The 14700-nt window shown below is 37.9% G+C and overlaps 1 protein-coding gene across 1 annotated transcript in view; it reads left to right on the top strand.

The window, feature by feature from the left end:
- Positions 1-14700, top strand: part of CSPP1 (centrosome and spindle pole associated protein 1) — a 109245-nt gene that overhangs the window by 29174 nt on the left and 65371 nt on the right. The window contains exons 6-8 of the mRNA XM_066378930.1: positions 4081-4161; positions 5138-5236; positions 5838-6277. Of these exons, the coding sequence (XP_066235027.1) occupies positions 4081-4161; positions 5138-5236; positions 5838-6277 (620 nt within the window). The remainder of the gene's footprint in view (positions 1-4080; positions 4162-5137; positions 5237-5837; positions 6278-14700) is intronic.

The following is a 14700-nucleotide window of genomic DNA, read 5'->3' as shown; positions in this document are numbered from 1 at the left end:
TATTCCATTCTTCAAGCTTTCCAGAATGATCCTGCCACTTACTGATTTAAATACTTCGGTGTATTTTCACTGTTTTCAGGATAAGAATTTGAATCCTGTAGATGGCATGTGACGTCTTTCATGTTCGGCCTGCCTCCCTGGCTTTGTACCTTATTATCCTCCCACCCCCCCTCTTTATTGAGTGGGGTTTCCTCTCTTAGCCACCATTTTCACTTGTGGATTTTATGTTTCATCATAGATACATGATTTTAAGAAAAAAGAATGGTGGGAGGCATAAGAAGAAATTGTTTTATTGAAAGGCAAAGAGGTCAAGGAGTACAAATCTTTAAATTCAAAGGGCTATGAAGGAGTTTTTGGTGTTAGATTTTCAAGAATGTAGTTTTGGTGGAGGAACAATATAGTTCCTTAATATGGAAGACAATTTTGGTTGACATCTGAGAAAGTGGGAGTGGAAAGGAAAGCAAAGGAAAAAGAACATTACATAGGATATGGGGAAGTGGGTCAGTGGCTTCCTCCACTCCTGGGACACTTTCTAAGTCCTATTCTTTTTGTGTTCCTTGTGGCTTCCAGGCTTGTAGATTGCATGCATATTTTTAAAAAATCAAATCTTTAAATTTTGGTAATGAGAACAACTACCATCTTCTTTCCTGTTTTTAGAACAAAAACACTTGACCATCTAACAATTCAGGAAGGACATATTCTCAGAAGACAGTTATTAAACTGAATCAGTAAATTTATAATTTCAGCCCAGGCCTCTCTCCTGAACCTCATATTTTTCTATTTGACAGCCTATTTGATATTTTTACCATTTTTTTTTTTTTTTGTATTTTTCTGAAGCTGGAAACGGGGAGAGACAGTCAGACTCCCGCATGCGACCAACCGGGATCCACCCGGCACGCCCACCAGGGGCGACGCTCTGTCCACCAGGAGGCGATGCTCTGCCCCTCCGGGGCGTCGCTCTGCCACGACCAGAGCCATTCTAGCGCCTGGGGCAGAGGCCGAGGAGCCATCCCCAGCGCCCGGGCCATCTTTGCTCCAATGGAGCCCTGGCTGTGGGAGGGGAAGAGAGAGACAGAGAGGAAGAAGGGAGGGGGGTGGAGAAGCAAATGGGCGCCCCTCCTATGTGCCCTGGCCGGGAATTGAACCCGGGTAACCCCCGCACGCCAGGCCGACACTCTACCACTGAGCCAACCGGCCAGGGCCAGCCATATTTTTCACTCTATGAGATGCACTTTTTTTCCCCCCAAAAGTGGAGGGGAAAATGCCCGTGCATCTTATGGAGTTAAAAATACGGTATTTTTTTTTTTTTTTAATGAAAATGTCCATGTTTATTTTATTTATTTATTTATTTATTTATTTATTTGTATTTTTCTGAAGCTGGAAACGGGGAGGCAGTCAGACAGACTCCCACATGCACCCGACCGGGATCCACCCGGCACGCCCACCAGGGAGCGATGCTCTGCCCACCAGGGGGCGATGCTCTGCCCACCAGGGGGCGATGCTCTGCCCCTCTGGGGCGCTGCTCCGTTGCGACCAGAGCCACTCTAGCGCCTGGGGCAGAGGCCAAGGAGCCATCCCCAGCACCCGGGCCATCTTTTTGCTCCAATGGAGCCTCGGCTGCGGGAGGGGAAGAGAGAGACAGAGAGGAAGGAGGGGGGGGTGGAGAAGCAGATGGGCGCCTCTCCTGTGTGCCCTGGCCGGGAATTGAACCTGGGACTTCCACACGCCAGGCCGACGCTTTACCACTGAGCCAACCGGCCAGGGCCAAAAAAATACGGTATTTTATTAAATATTTTAACACACCATTTGGTTCAGAATATTTTTTTTAATTTTCCTCCTTAAAATCCTAAGTGTGTCTTATGGTCAGGTGAGTCTTATGGAGTGAAAAATACGATAATTAGAATCTAATGAGTAACTTATTTTGAACATGTCTAAAAGGGAATTCCAGATTTCTGTTCTTCCCAATCCCATTCCCTAGACTCCTGGACTACCTGTAGCCAGTTTTTATTTATTTATTTATTTGTCATAGCACTTATCTCTTATCTGTTTCCCCTGCTTGAATGTAATCTTCAGGAAGGCAGGGACTTTGTTTTCTTCACTGATGAGTCTCAAATATATCAAACAGTTTGGAACATATTAGGCACTCAATATCTACTGAATAAATGAGTGAATGACTAAAATTCAGCCTTTTGCAACACTCACTGCATTGCCCTAATTGTTTGTTTATTTTTTCGTTTAATTCTGGCCCTGGTTTGGGAGTAGGGAGTTGTTCAGTGAAGGAGTAAGGTGCTCTATCCCTTCCCAGGGTTGGAACTCGAGGTGTTTATTTGTACAAGTATAACTCCACAAAACGATTATGTTTGTAGTGTACTTTGGTGTATAGGGGCTTAAACTGACTCACATTCTAGTTATGAGTCATTGTTTCCCTTGACAAATAGGTTTAGAATTCTCCCAACTTTCAGATTAGCTTTTGTAGCACAAATTAAGTTGTTTAGAAATTTAGATGTAATGAAACATTTAAAAATAATTTATTTTATTAATCTGTTCCCATAATGTTTTCAATATAACTATTGTAGCAGTTAGTATATGATATTGCAGTTATTTGCTTAAATGTTTGTTTCCCAGACTGAATTGTAAATCTCTTGAACATAGGAAACATGCACATATGCTTATCTTTGTCTCCCAACCACCTAAAAAATGTAACCGGAAAATATTAGATGGTCAATAATTGCTTGTTTAGTGATTAAATAAGAGGCATGGAGCTGGACAGGTTAATAACTATTGATTAGTTAATCTTTATAACCTCTTATAGATGACACCCCTGTTTTATAGGCAAAGAAACTGAGGCAGAGAAGTTAAATAACTTATTCCAGATTATATACTACTAAGCAGCAGCACTAAAAAATTGCGGGTTGGGCCCTGGCTGGTTGGCTCAGTGGTAGAGCGTCGGCCTGGCGTGCAGAAGTCCCGGGTTCGATTCCCGGCCAGGGCACACAGGAGAAGCTCCCATCTGCTTCTCCACCCCTCCCCCTCTCCTTCCTCTCTGTCTCTCTCTCTTCCCCTCCTGCAGCTGAGGCTACATTGGAGCAAAGATGGCCCGGGCGCTGGGGATGGCTCCTTGGCCTCTACCCCAGACCCTAGAGTGGCTCTGGTTGCAACAGAGCGTCGCCCCAGAGGAGCAGAGCATCGCCCCCTGGTGGGCAGAGCGTCGCTCCCTGGTGGGTGTGCCGGGTGGATCCCGGTCGGGCGCATGCGGGAGTCTGTCTGACCGTCTCTCTCCGTTTCTAGCTTCAGAAAAATATCAAAAAAAAAAAAAAAAAAGTTGTGGGTTGTATAAATTTTTTAACAATCCCTTGTGTTTGCTATTGTATTCAAAGGAATATTACATCTTTTATCTTCCTTGATCCTTATAACAGCTTTGGTAGGTAGGCAGAGCAGAAACCATTTTCATTACAGAAGGAGAAAGTCCGGTCAGATGTGAGTGACTTGCTCAGTGTTGCACAATTGAGAAGTGTTGGGGCTACTCCTAAAGCCTCGTTCTTTTGACTCCTAGTCTAATGCTTGGTCTACTACATTGAGTTACCTAAATGTCTACTGAACAAAAATGGAGGGACACATAAAGAAACAGTCTTCATAGTTTGTATCTTCTGGCATTGTAGTAGATATCCACTCATAATTTCAGAAAAAATAGAAAAAAAACATTGCAGTATGCATAGACTATTTGTGAAGAAGTTTAAATTTGTATTTAAAGAATTCTAGGGCATTGAGAATGAATAATATGTGCTTAGTTAGAAAAGGAATATGAATTAAGAAAGTTTCTTTTTTCCTCATGCTTTATAAAATCATTTAAAATCATTAGATAAATATGTGTTGCAAATTGATTCTCCTTTTCAGGGAGTTGTTGATTGGAAGAAAGTTTTTTCCTACTTATGGTCTCTATAGATTTTATAGTTTCTGATTTCAACTCATTTCATTCTTTGTTCTAATGTAATAGCTTAGTCATTTGAACTTAAAACTCATTTATGAAACATTTTATAAAGGCAATTAGGTAATATATTTTTTTAATGTGTACATATACAGAAAAATTTTCTATCCACGAGTGAAACAGATCCATCTACTCTGGGAGTTTCTCTTCCTATTGGTGACAGGTTATCTGCCAAGGTAGGTGATTAGGAGTAGTTATTGTGGGGAGCAGTTTTAGGAGGGATCAAAATTATGAAAGAACATATTCTCAATTTAATTGCAAACAGGTTATATCATTTTCTATACTTGAAAAGTCTGTGGAGTATCTAGTTGTGCTGCTTAAAAATTTTTTGGACATTACATTTGTAACCATATAATGTGATTTATTTCTTTAATATGTTGGTCAGTTGAATATTCACCTTCTCTACTCCAGCACTGGTTCCTGAGCAGTAAGTTGATGCTCTGTAACACAGGGACGTGAATGGATGCGAAAGCCCACTGAGCTTTATGTGGCACCCTAACCTGTGGGTCGATTTGGGTGTCTATTTCTTTCACTCCACAAATATATGTACATACTCTTTAGGGGTTTCAGTGGAACATTTACTTTATAATATTTTCCTGCGTATAATAATTTACCTTTTTATGTTTAAAATACAACAAGGATCCTTCTTTAGCCTCGATAAAAAAATGGTCAACAGCAGGTTGTCCGAGAGGTGGGTAGAGGGTTGGAGGAGATAGCACTGAGAAGGAAAGAGTGAGAGGAACCTGGTCACGTCTCCTTGAGAACACGTTAATGACAGACTTCCCGGCCAACACATTTTGTATTTACTAGTGGGAAAGATTTATATATGATGTTTTTGACATTGTGCACCTGGATTGTCTAGGATTGCTGTTGGTAAACAAACATAAAATCCTAGATTTATGGGGAATGGCTCCTTGGAAAATGTTGTCTAAGCTGTGCAGCTATTGGAGTGTAAAATGGAGATGTTTTGCATCTGAAGCAGCTTCCTTTTATTTGAGACCTCATGAGTTAATCTGGACTTGCGCATGTTTTAATGTGTTTTAATGCGCATGTTTGATTCTGGGCAAGATCTCTGATTTGTGTGTCTGATTTAACATTAAGATACTTTTTCCTGAAGTTGAAATTAACATTGCCTTTGGTGTCTATTTTAAGGAAAGGTTGAAACTTGAACGCAACAAAGAATACAATCAATTTCTCAGGGGTAAGGAAGAATCCACTGAAAAGTTCAGACAGGTAGAAAAGAGTTCTGAGGTAAGTGTTGCTTTCACAGTAAATCTTTAACACTACAAGATGAATATTTTGTACTTGAAATGTTTTGATGTTAGACATTTTACTTTTTAGAAAATACAATATTTAAAAAATAAGCCAAATCAAAACCAAACTCTTTAACTTCAAGGGGGAGATTTAATTATAATTTATTTTTAAGTGTTCTTATTTTATATTGACATTTTCTAGCTATACATATTTTTTTCAAATTTAAGGGTGCTTGATGTTACTAGGGCCAAAAAACTTAACCACCTTCGTTATTCTTTGTGTTGAGAAAAAATTTAATTTGAATATTTTGAAACAATATTTAATTGTGAAAGTATGCTTAATATCCCCTAGGATAGGAGTTTGCATTTAGTTATCTTCTCTTTTTGTAGCCACTTATCCATATTACTGTTGTCTGTATATCTGCTATTTATAAGTGTTATTGAAAGATAAATTTTCTGATGATTTTTTTCCTAAGGGTAAGATATATTTATGGGAGATTAAGCTTTTGAGTTGAAATGATATAGAGTAAACATCATTTGAGGGTTTAATTAGTTTTTAAGAAATAGCATCTAAAATCTTTTTTTTTTTAATTGACCAGCACAAAAATCAAAGAAATAAAAAACTTATTAGTCAGGTTAAGCCTGATTTACCTTCACAAATACCAATATCTTGCCAAAATTCAGAGGGTCCTAGGAAAGATGTCTTAACTCCTTCAGAGGCATACGAAGAACTTCTAAACCAAAGACGCCTGGAGGAGGACCAATACCGACATCTAGATGATGAAATTGAATTAAGGAATAGAAGAATCTTTAAAAAAACTAATGAAGAAGTGGACATTTCCAGTAAAAAACATCAAAGGTTTGCCAGCAAGGTTGACATTCCAGATAGAAGATTTGACAGGTTCAATGATGACCGTGCCCTGGACAGACAGTATTATAGACCAGACCAAGATCCTGAAGTAAGTGAAGAAATGGACGAGAGGTTTAGATATGAAAGTGATTTTGATAGAAGACCTTTGAGAGTATATACAAATGACAGGTATTTACAATTTTATTTTTATTTTCTTTACTCGCTCAACATTATTGTTGTTAACTCTTTATCACTGTTGGGGAGAAGCAACTTCATTTGATTTACATATTTAATTCTAAAATACTATCGGCTTTAAGTTACACCATTATTTTCTGTAGCATTGAGGCAACAAAGAAGACACCAAGATAGGGAGAAAAGGACCCTGTAATAAAACTGGAACATTACGAAGCTACAACCTTTATGTAAAATTAAATGGGAAGTAAACTTGCCCACAGAAGTGAACAGAAAAGAAACTTTCATGTCTCAACCTTGACACTGAGTAGAGGGAGTAAAAAATAACTCCCGTGAGAATTGAATGGTCAGCCAGTACTGCTTAAGGCAGGGGTCCCCAAACTATGGGCCCACGGACCGCACGCGGCCCCCTCAGGCCATTTATCCGGCCCCCCGCCGCACTTCCGGAAGAGGCACCTCTTTCATTGGTAGTCAGTGAGAGGAGCACATTGACCATCTCAGCCAAAAGCAGGCCCATAGTTTCCATTGAAATACTGGTCAGTTTGTTGATTTAAATTTACTTGTTCTTTATTTTAAATATTGTATTTGTTCCCGTTTTGTTTTTTTATTTTAAGATATGTGCAGTGTGCATAGGGATTTGTTCATAGTTTTTTTTATAGTCCCGCCCTCCAATGGTCTGAGGGACAGTGAACTGGCCCCCTATGTAAAAAGTTTGGGGACCCCTGGCTTAAGGTTTGCTGTCTGAATTCATGCTGCCAGTATTGTCCAAAAAACCCCAGGCAAGAGTTCTGTTTTCTCACATTCATAGTGCTCCTAAGTGACTGGCAGGGGACAGTAACTCCTCTTCTTCAATAGCTCAACCTAAAACCGGGTTGCTGGCTAGTTTTAGTCAGATATTAGAATGTGGGAAAAAAAGACACCTTAAAATAGATGGAATACAGTTTAATCTTTTGATGTCTCTTGCTCTAAATCCTTTTATCAGTATATTTCTTTGTTTTTAAGTTACTTATTGAACATTTTAGTGAAATGGCACTAACTTTTTGAGCAGATTTTGACATGCTTTTCAGTTTCTTTGAATGATTGTTTTTATAATGCTATTTTAGTCATTTGTCTTAATGCTTTTAACTTGTTACATACTTCATCCTAACTTTTGATTTGGAGCTAGAAATATATCAGGGACCTATATTAGTCATTGACTTGTTAACTTGAAAGGGTAGGGTTAATTCTAAATTTGGAGCAGCTAATGAGACCTGTTTCATTTATTTGTCCAAATAGATTACTTTGTTAGTATTTTAGGATATTTTCTGAGACGTAATGTCGCATGTTCAGTATTCTAATTATTAATAATATAAAACCTTTACAGTTTTTTGCCTTCTCTTTATTCTATAGCTATTATGTTCAGCTTACCCAATCTTTTTAATATTCCCCTTGATTTAGGTAATTTGAGTGAAGGATTAGAATTTTGCAATGCCAACTAGTTATCACTGAGTTGAATCTAATTGTACTTTTAAAAATGTGTTATATTTGAAAATGTTTATAATAGACGGTAGTCAAAGGCTGCCTAACCATTTTAGCTTTTTTACGCTCTCAGTTGGGGTAGCTGCGGTAATCTTGGACTCTTGGTGCTGCCTTCCTTGTACATGAGAACTTTTCCCCTTATTCTGTTTGTTTACCTTTAAGATGTAATGTAATGCATACCTTTTAAGTTTGGAATTTCAAGAAACTCATTATGAGCTTATTGCTTTGTTTTTTATATATTTTAATCCATTTTACTTGTAATTATACCCTGTAATAATTTTAAACATGAGCTAACAAATGAATTTCAGCCTACTTGAGCACTATCTTCTTTTCTTATGTATTCCATAAATGAAATGAACTCTTTCTATATTATCTTCCCCAAGCAGTATTTTCAGATTAGTTTAAATATAAGAATGAGTGAGAATAATTCCTGTTACACATTTCAAAGTTTTTAAAAGGATTTCTTCCAAATACAAATTATGTGTTACTTCCATTTTGTTAATGCATATATCTCTAAATGTAAGGTTTTTCACATACGTCTGCATGTTAAAATTAATTTCTATATTTCAGATTTGTGAATGTTTTGTTCCTAGCAGAAAGAAAAAAATCACACTGATCATTCAGTAGTTTCTATTTAATAGGCAGAGTGGTTAACAGGAAAATGAGACTTGACTTGTTAGTGAAATTTTTGAAACTAAAGGAATGTGTACCTGCATTTGTTTCTTGCACTAATTTATTTATTCTTAATATACTATTATCTTTTTGTGTGTGTGTGACAGAGACAGAGGGACAGATAGGAACAGACAGATAGGAAGGGAAAGAGATGAGAAGCATTAATTCTTTGTTGTGGCACCTTATATGTGTCTTGACCTGGGGGCTACAGCAGACCCAGTGACCCCTTGCTCAAGCCAGTGACCTTGGACTCAAGCTGGTGAGCTGTGCTCAAATCAGATGATCTCAGGGTTTCGAGCCTGGGTCCTCCACGTCCCAGTCCAGTGCTCTATTCACTGTGCCACTACCTGGTCGGGCTAATATACTATAATCTTAACCAGAAGTTCTTAAATTCTGGAAAGTAGGCTCTTTTTTTTTTTAATTGGTTTTTACAGAGCGGGGGTATGTGGAACGAGAAGTATCAATTCATAGTTACTTCTCTTTAGTTGTTCATTGTTTGTTGTATGTACCTTGACTGGGCAAGCCCAGGGTTTCAAACTGGCGACCTTAGCGTTCCAGATCGACGTTTTATCCACTGCGCCACCACAGGTCCAGAACTTCTTGATAAAAAATAATTATAACTGATTGTGAGAAATACAAAGTTAATTTTCCTTTGTTTTCTGTTACCCTTCTCTTTTCTTCTTCTAAAAGTCAGCATGTGGTAAATTCTAGTTATGATTTTTAATCACTTTTTATATTTTTGGTCTCAGTATTTTTCTAATTACTCTATAAACTTTTACATATGCCGTTATGAATGTATCAGTGATACTTTTCCCCACTTTTAAATATAGGAAGGAAAGCTAAAGCCTAGAAATGGTTTTACTTTCCTAAACTAACCGTTAATCACTGGCAGTGGTTTTAATAGTTAAGGTGTCTGGCAATTCGCTTGACAGTTGCATTCTATGTGTGTGTGTGCTTTATTTATTTCTACATATTTACCAATTTAAGTAAAATTTATAATGTTTTAGGAACTTTCTAAAGGTGACTGTATTAGTGTGTCTTAAAATGCTTAGAAATTTATAACCACATTTAAAATATAGTCCTCCTAGTCTGTCTTATTTATTAACTTGAGTTATAGAAGTTAATATATTACCATCCTATGCTTTACTTTATAACCAATATTAATGAGTAAAGGACATTTTTAGCATTAAAACATCTTGATTTTTTTTAGTGTTTATGTAATAATGCAGTTAGCACTTCTGTTTAACTCTTGATATTTGCTAGTTTATAATCTTGAGTCATTTAATGAAATTCTGAGATAACATTCCGTCTGAAATTAGAATATGTTTATTAGCTACATAGGTTTTTAGTGCACATTCTAAGAAGTGTGCATGCTTATTAATATGAAGATGTAACTGAGAGCTTATTTAGAAAACGAGTTAATTTGGAATTACCTTTTTTTCTTAAAGTAATTTTAATTTATTTTTGGATGGACCATTTTATTAATAATTTTCCCCATTTTAAAGATGTGATTGAGCCCTGGCTGGATGGCTCAGTGGTAGAGCATCGGTTTGGTGTGTGGATGTCCCAAGTTCAATTCCTGGTCAGGGCACACAGGAGAAGCACCCATCTGCTTCTGCACCCCTCTCCCTCCCGCAACATTGGTATATTGGGACCATGCTCTAACCAACTGAGCTACCTACCTAGCCAGGGCTAACTTTTTTTCTTTTTGATAGTAGGATGGTAGAACTGTTTTACAGTTATTCCCTTATGCGAATCTGGTTCATTATGTCAAAGGAAGTAAAATTTTTCTTTTATGAGGTCTGTCCCTGGCTGACAAAACCCTGTGAGATATGGTAACTGAAACTATGGATTTAAAATCATAGACTATTTAGTTAGTTCTGGGGTCACAGGGTTGTTTTAATTTGGTATTGGATCTAATGCCACAGCTAAACCGAAAGGACTTCTTGGGGACAAACTGGACCTAAACCAAACTCCTGCACTTTGGCTAGATTCGGACTGTTCTTAGACATTGAGTTTATTACTTCTGGAGATTACCATCTGTCATTTGCCCCTCGATATCGAAAGGGTTGAAGAGAGAGATGGTAGTGGTTAAACCACTGCTGGCTCTCCCCAGTTCCCGTCTGCAGAGCAGAGGACTTCATTTGCCTCTAAAGGTTTCTGAACTAAATATAAGACCACCATAAAAGCTGTTAAAGTGAACTAACAGTGGTAACTAAAAGTGATTAAATGCTAAATTTATTAGAACTATAAAAGAAACTTCAGTAAATGAAGGAAATTCCATTACAGTTATACAGATATTTTAATAGATAATATGGTGACTAACTTTCCAAACTATAATTTGGCTTCACAGCTTGTTAGGTTACATTCTAGGTTTGGTTTTTTTGTTGTTGTTTTTTTTTAGGTCTCAGTAACTTAAAATTATACCAGTCACTTTATAAAATTGAACTGGCTGCCTTAAGATTTTATTCTCTTAACATTTGGACTCTCAAACATTTCTCCATTTTGACTTTATTGTAATTACCAGAGATAGGAGACTTTTATATATTTTTTCTCTTTTTTTTAGTGACAGAGAGACAGGAAGGGAGATGAGAAGCATCAACTTGTAGATGCAGCACTTTAGTTGTTCATTGATTGCTTCTCATATAAGATTTGATGGGGGGAGAGGGAGAGTCCCAGCTGAGCCAGTGACCCCTTGCTCAAGCCAGCAACCTTGGGCTCAAGCCAGTGACTCAAGCTGGTGACCCTGCACTCAACCTGATGAGCCAGCACTCAAGCTGATGACCTTGGGGTTTTTAACCTGGGAACTCAGTGTCCCAGGTTGACACTCTATCCACTGCGCCACCACAAGTCGGGCTATAATTTTGTTAATTTCTTTCTTTAGTGAAAGGGCACACCTTCAGCTATCTTCCAGATGGGCTTATTCATTAGGAAATTTTTTTAATTTTACTTTAGAATTTAGCAAAGAGACCTTGACCTTATTCATAAAAAATTATTTAACTTTCTTTAATTAGAATGAATTTTGAAAATGGCCTTTTGTGCTTCTGGTGTTTGCTTTGTTAAGATGTCTGTATATACTGAATGCACTATGGAGTATGTCTTCCTGTAGATGCCAGAGGTACTCTGGGAACATCTGTATATACCGAATGGGCTGTGGAGCATGTTTTCCTGTAGATGCTGGAGGTACTCTGGGTACATCTGTATATACTGAGTGGGCTATGGAGCATGTCTTCCTGTAGAGGCTGGAGGTACTCTGGGTACATCTGTATATACTGAGTGGGCTATGGAGCATGTCTTCCTGTAGATGCTGGAGGTACTCTGGGTACATCTGTATATACTGAGTGGGCTATGGAGCATGTCTTCCTGTAGAGGCTGGAGGTACTCTGGGTACATCTGTATATACTGAGTGGGCTATGGAGCATGTCTTCCTGTAGATGCTGGAGGTACTCTGGGTACATCTGTATAAAGAGAAGCTGGAAATGGAAGTTCAAACTTAACTGAAAATGCAGGAAGCCACGAGCTCTTTGATAAATTTTAGAAAGAATTTTTGTACTTGTAAGAAGCCTTCAATTTGGGTTAATTCTGAATTAATTCCAAGTGATGTTTTAAAAAATTCTTAACTTTAAATTTCTCTATATTTGACAACTTCCATTGGTATAGGCACCACTGTACCGCATCAACGAATTGACTTTTGTGTATTGTATTGTAGGTTTGCAAGACCACACCCTGGTTTAGGGATTCCCTAGGAGGACTTCTAGGACTTTGTGTATATAGTTCTATCGCTGGCTATAATTTATTACAGTTGAGAGGATGTAAAGTAAAAGCAGCAAAGACAAAAGGCACATGGCACAAAGTCCAAAGGAAACCAGGTCAAACTTTCAAGAATTTTCTCTTGTGGAGTTGCATGGGAAATGTTTAGTTCTCCCAGCATCAAATTGTGAAAACACGGATGAAATGTTCCCTACCATGAAAACTCATTAGAGACTCAGTGTCCAGTGGTTTTACTGGGGGCTGGTCACATAGGCACCCTTTTCCTACTTGCACCAAAATTCCAGACTTTCTGAAGGAAGGCAGATGTTCAGTATAAACTGTATTGTTTGTACAGTTTAGGCACAGTGAACAATTCTTACCAGTTCTAGAAACGGTGGGACCCCTTCCTAAATCTGTGTTCCCAGTGCCAGCCAAGGGCCAGCCTTATTAATAGACCTTTCCGAGGATCACAATGTCAGGCCTGCTCTGGTAACTTTTCTGCACATGTGTGTTTATATAGATGTAGTAACTAAATCTGGTTGCCTGGCACTGTTAATGGCAGTTTTGAATTTGAGTTTAATATTTACCTGTTATTTAATTGGCATAAGTAGAGGATAACATTAAACAAATGTGTCAGTTTAAGAGAGATTCAAGCACCTAGACTTTTGATATAAAACCAGCTGTATTTTGTTAAATTGAAATAAATTTGAAATCCTTTTTAAAAGGGCTTGTGGAGGGTTCTGTTGTGTTAGGGATAAAAAATGAGACACGTGTGTCACGTGAGGTCACATGTTAGTAAGATTACAGTCTGTAAAGTCTTTTCCCCACAGATGATACTGGCCGTGGCTTGTGTGATGGAACTGAAGAATTTTATATGCTGGGTCTGTGGAGACTGAGAAGTGCATTTTCTTCTGAAAATTGCCATTTTTCTCAATGTGATCATGAAATTTCCCCAAATATTGAGTAATACTTTTAACAATCCAAATTTTTTTTTTCCAAAAGTCCTCTTGAGAGACAATGTAGTTTAACTGTCATATAAAGAACTATGATTCAGGAAATGGTGATTTTCATGGATGTTGCTAAATGCTGGTGTAAATAACCTAGTTTATCTGATAGGAGTAATTAAGCTAAAGAAATCAATGTTTGCCAAATGGAAAAAAGATTAATTAAAAAACATTCAAAAATATTTTCTGAAAATGATTAAGAAGGGAATAAAATACATTGTAATCTTTTGTTGTTATGATCTAGTAAGAAAAATAATCACTTTGTAGCCATGCATCAGTCTGTTTATGATGTTTTCTTGCTAATATTTATTCTTTCATGTGATTTATACTGTTAGCAAATGTGGCTTGTGACATTGGATTTAACTAAATGATAAGTTAGCTGCTATATTTTTAAGTTGGTAAGGTTTGTACATACAGTGAAATAATTCCTAGAATCTATGAATTTTGATTAAGAAAATGGTCTCATTTTGAAATTTGACCATATCAATATCATAGGGATATAAGGGAAAGCATAGGGAACACAGTCAATAATATTGTAATAACTGTGTATGGTGCCAAGTGGATATTATAAATATAGGGGAGAACATGTTGTAAAGTATATGATTTTTTAACCATCTTATATACCTGAAACTAATACAAAATAGTATTGAAAAAAAAAATATATTTTTTATATATTTCTGAAATGAGAAGCAAGGAGGCAGAGAAACAGCACCCGACCAGGATCCACCCGGCATGCCCACCACGGGGCGATACTCTGCCCATCTGGGGCGTTGCTCCTTTGCAACCAAAGCCATTCCAGCGCCTGAGGCGGAGGCCATGGAGCCATCCTCAGCGCCTGGGTCAACTTTGCTCCAATGGAGCCTTGGCTGTGGGAGGGGAAGAGAGATAGAGAGAAAGGAGAGGGGGGAAGGGTGGAGAAGCAGTTGGGTGCTTCACCTGTGTGCCCTGGCTGGGAATTGAACCCAGGACTTCCACACACCAGGCCGATGCTCTACCACTGAGCCAGCTGGCCAGGGCTGAATAATAAAAATTTTAAAATGAAATAAAAAAGAAATTTGAATATAATCTTTATGAGGGCAAGGACCATGTCCATATACCCTGTGTCTAGAATCGAATTTGGCATGTAGTAGGTGTTCAATAAATATTCTTTGAATAAAGGAATGATAAAATTATAGCATATGCATAGTTTTCAAATTAAAAGTTTCTAGATGTTGAATGATGTCAGAGTAATGGCGGATGTTATATTTAAATAATTTATAATGACTTCCTTTTTGTCTGTGTGTGTATCAGACAGAGAGAGTCAGAGAGAGGGACAGATAGAGAGAGACAGGAAGGGAGAGAGATGAGAAGCATCAGTTCTTTGTTGCAGTTCCTTAGTTGTTCATTGATTGATTTCTCATATGTGCCGTGACCAAGGGGCTACAGCAGACCTAGTGACCCCTTGCTTGAACCAGTGACCTTGGGCTCAAGCTGGTG

This window comes from Saccopteryx leptura, chromosome 3, assembly GCF_036850995.1.
Source record: "Saccopteryx leptura isolate mSacLep1 chromosome 3, mSacLep1_pri_phased_curated, whole genome shotgun sequence".
Classification (NCBI taxonomy): Eukaryota; Metazoa; Chordata; class Mammalia; order Chiroptera; family Emballonuridae; genus Saccopteryx; species Saccopteryx leptura.
Note: the sequence above shows the minus strand (reverse complement) of the source record. Positions and strands in the feature narration are given on the sequence as shown.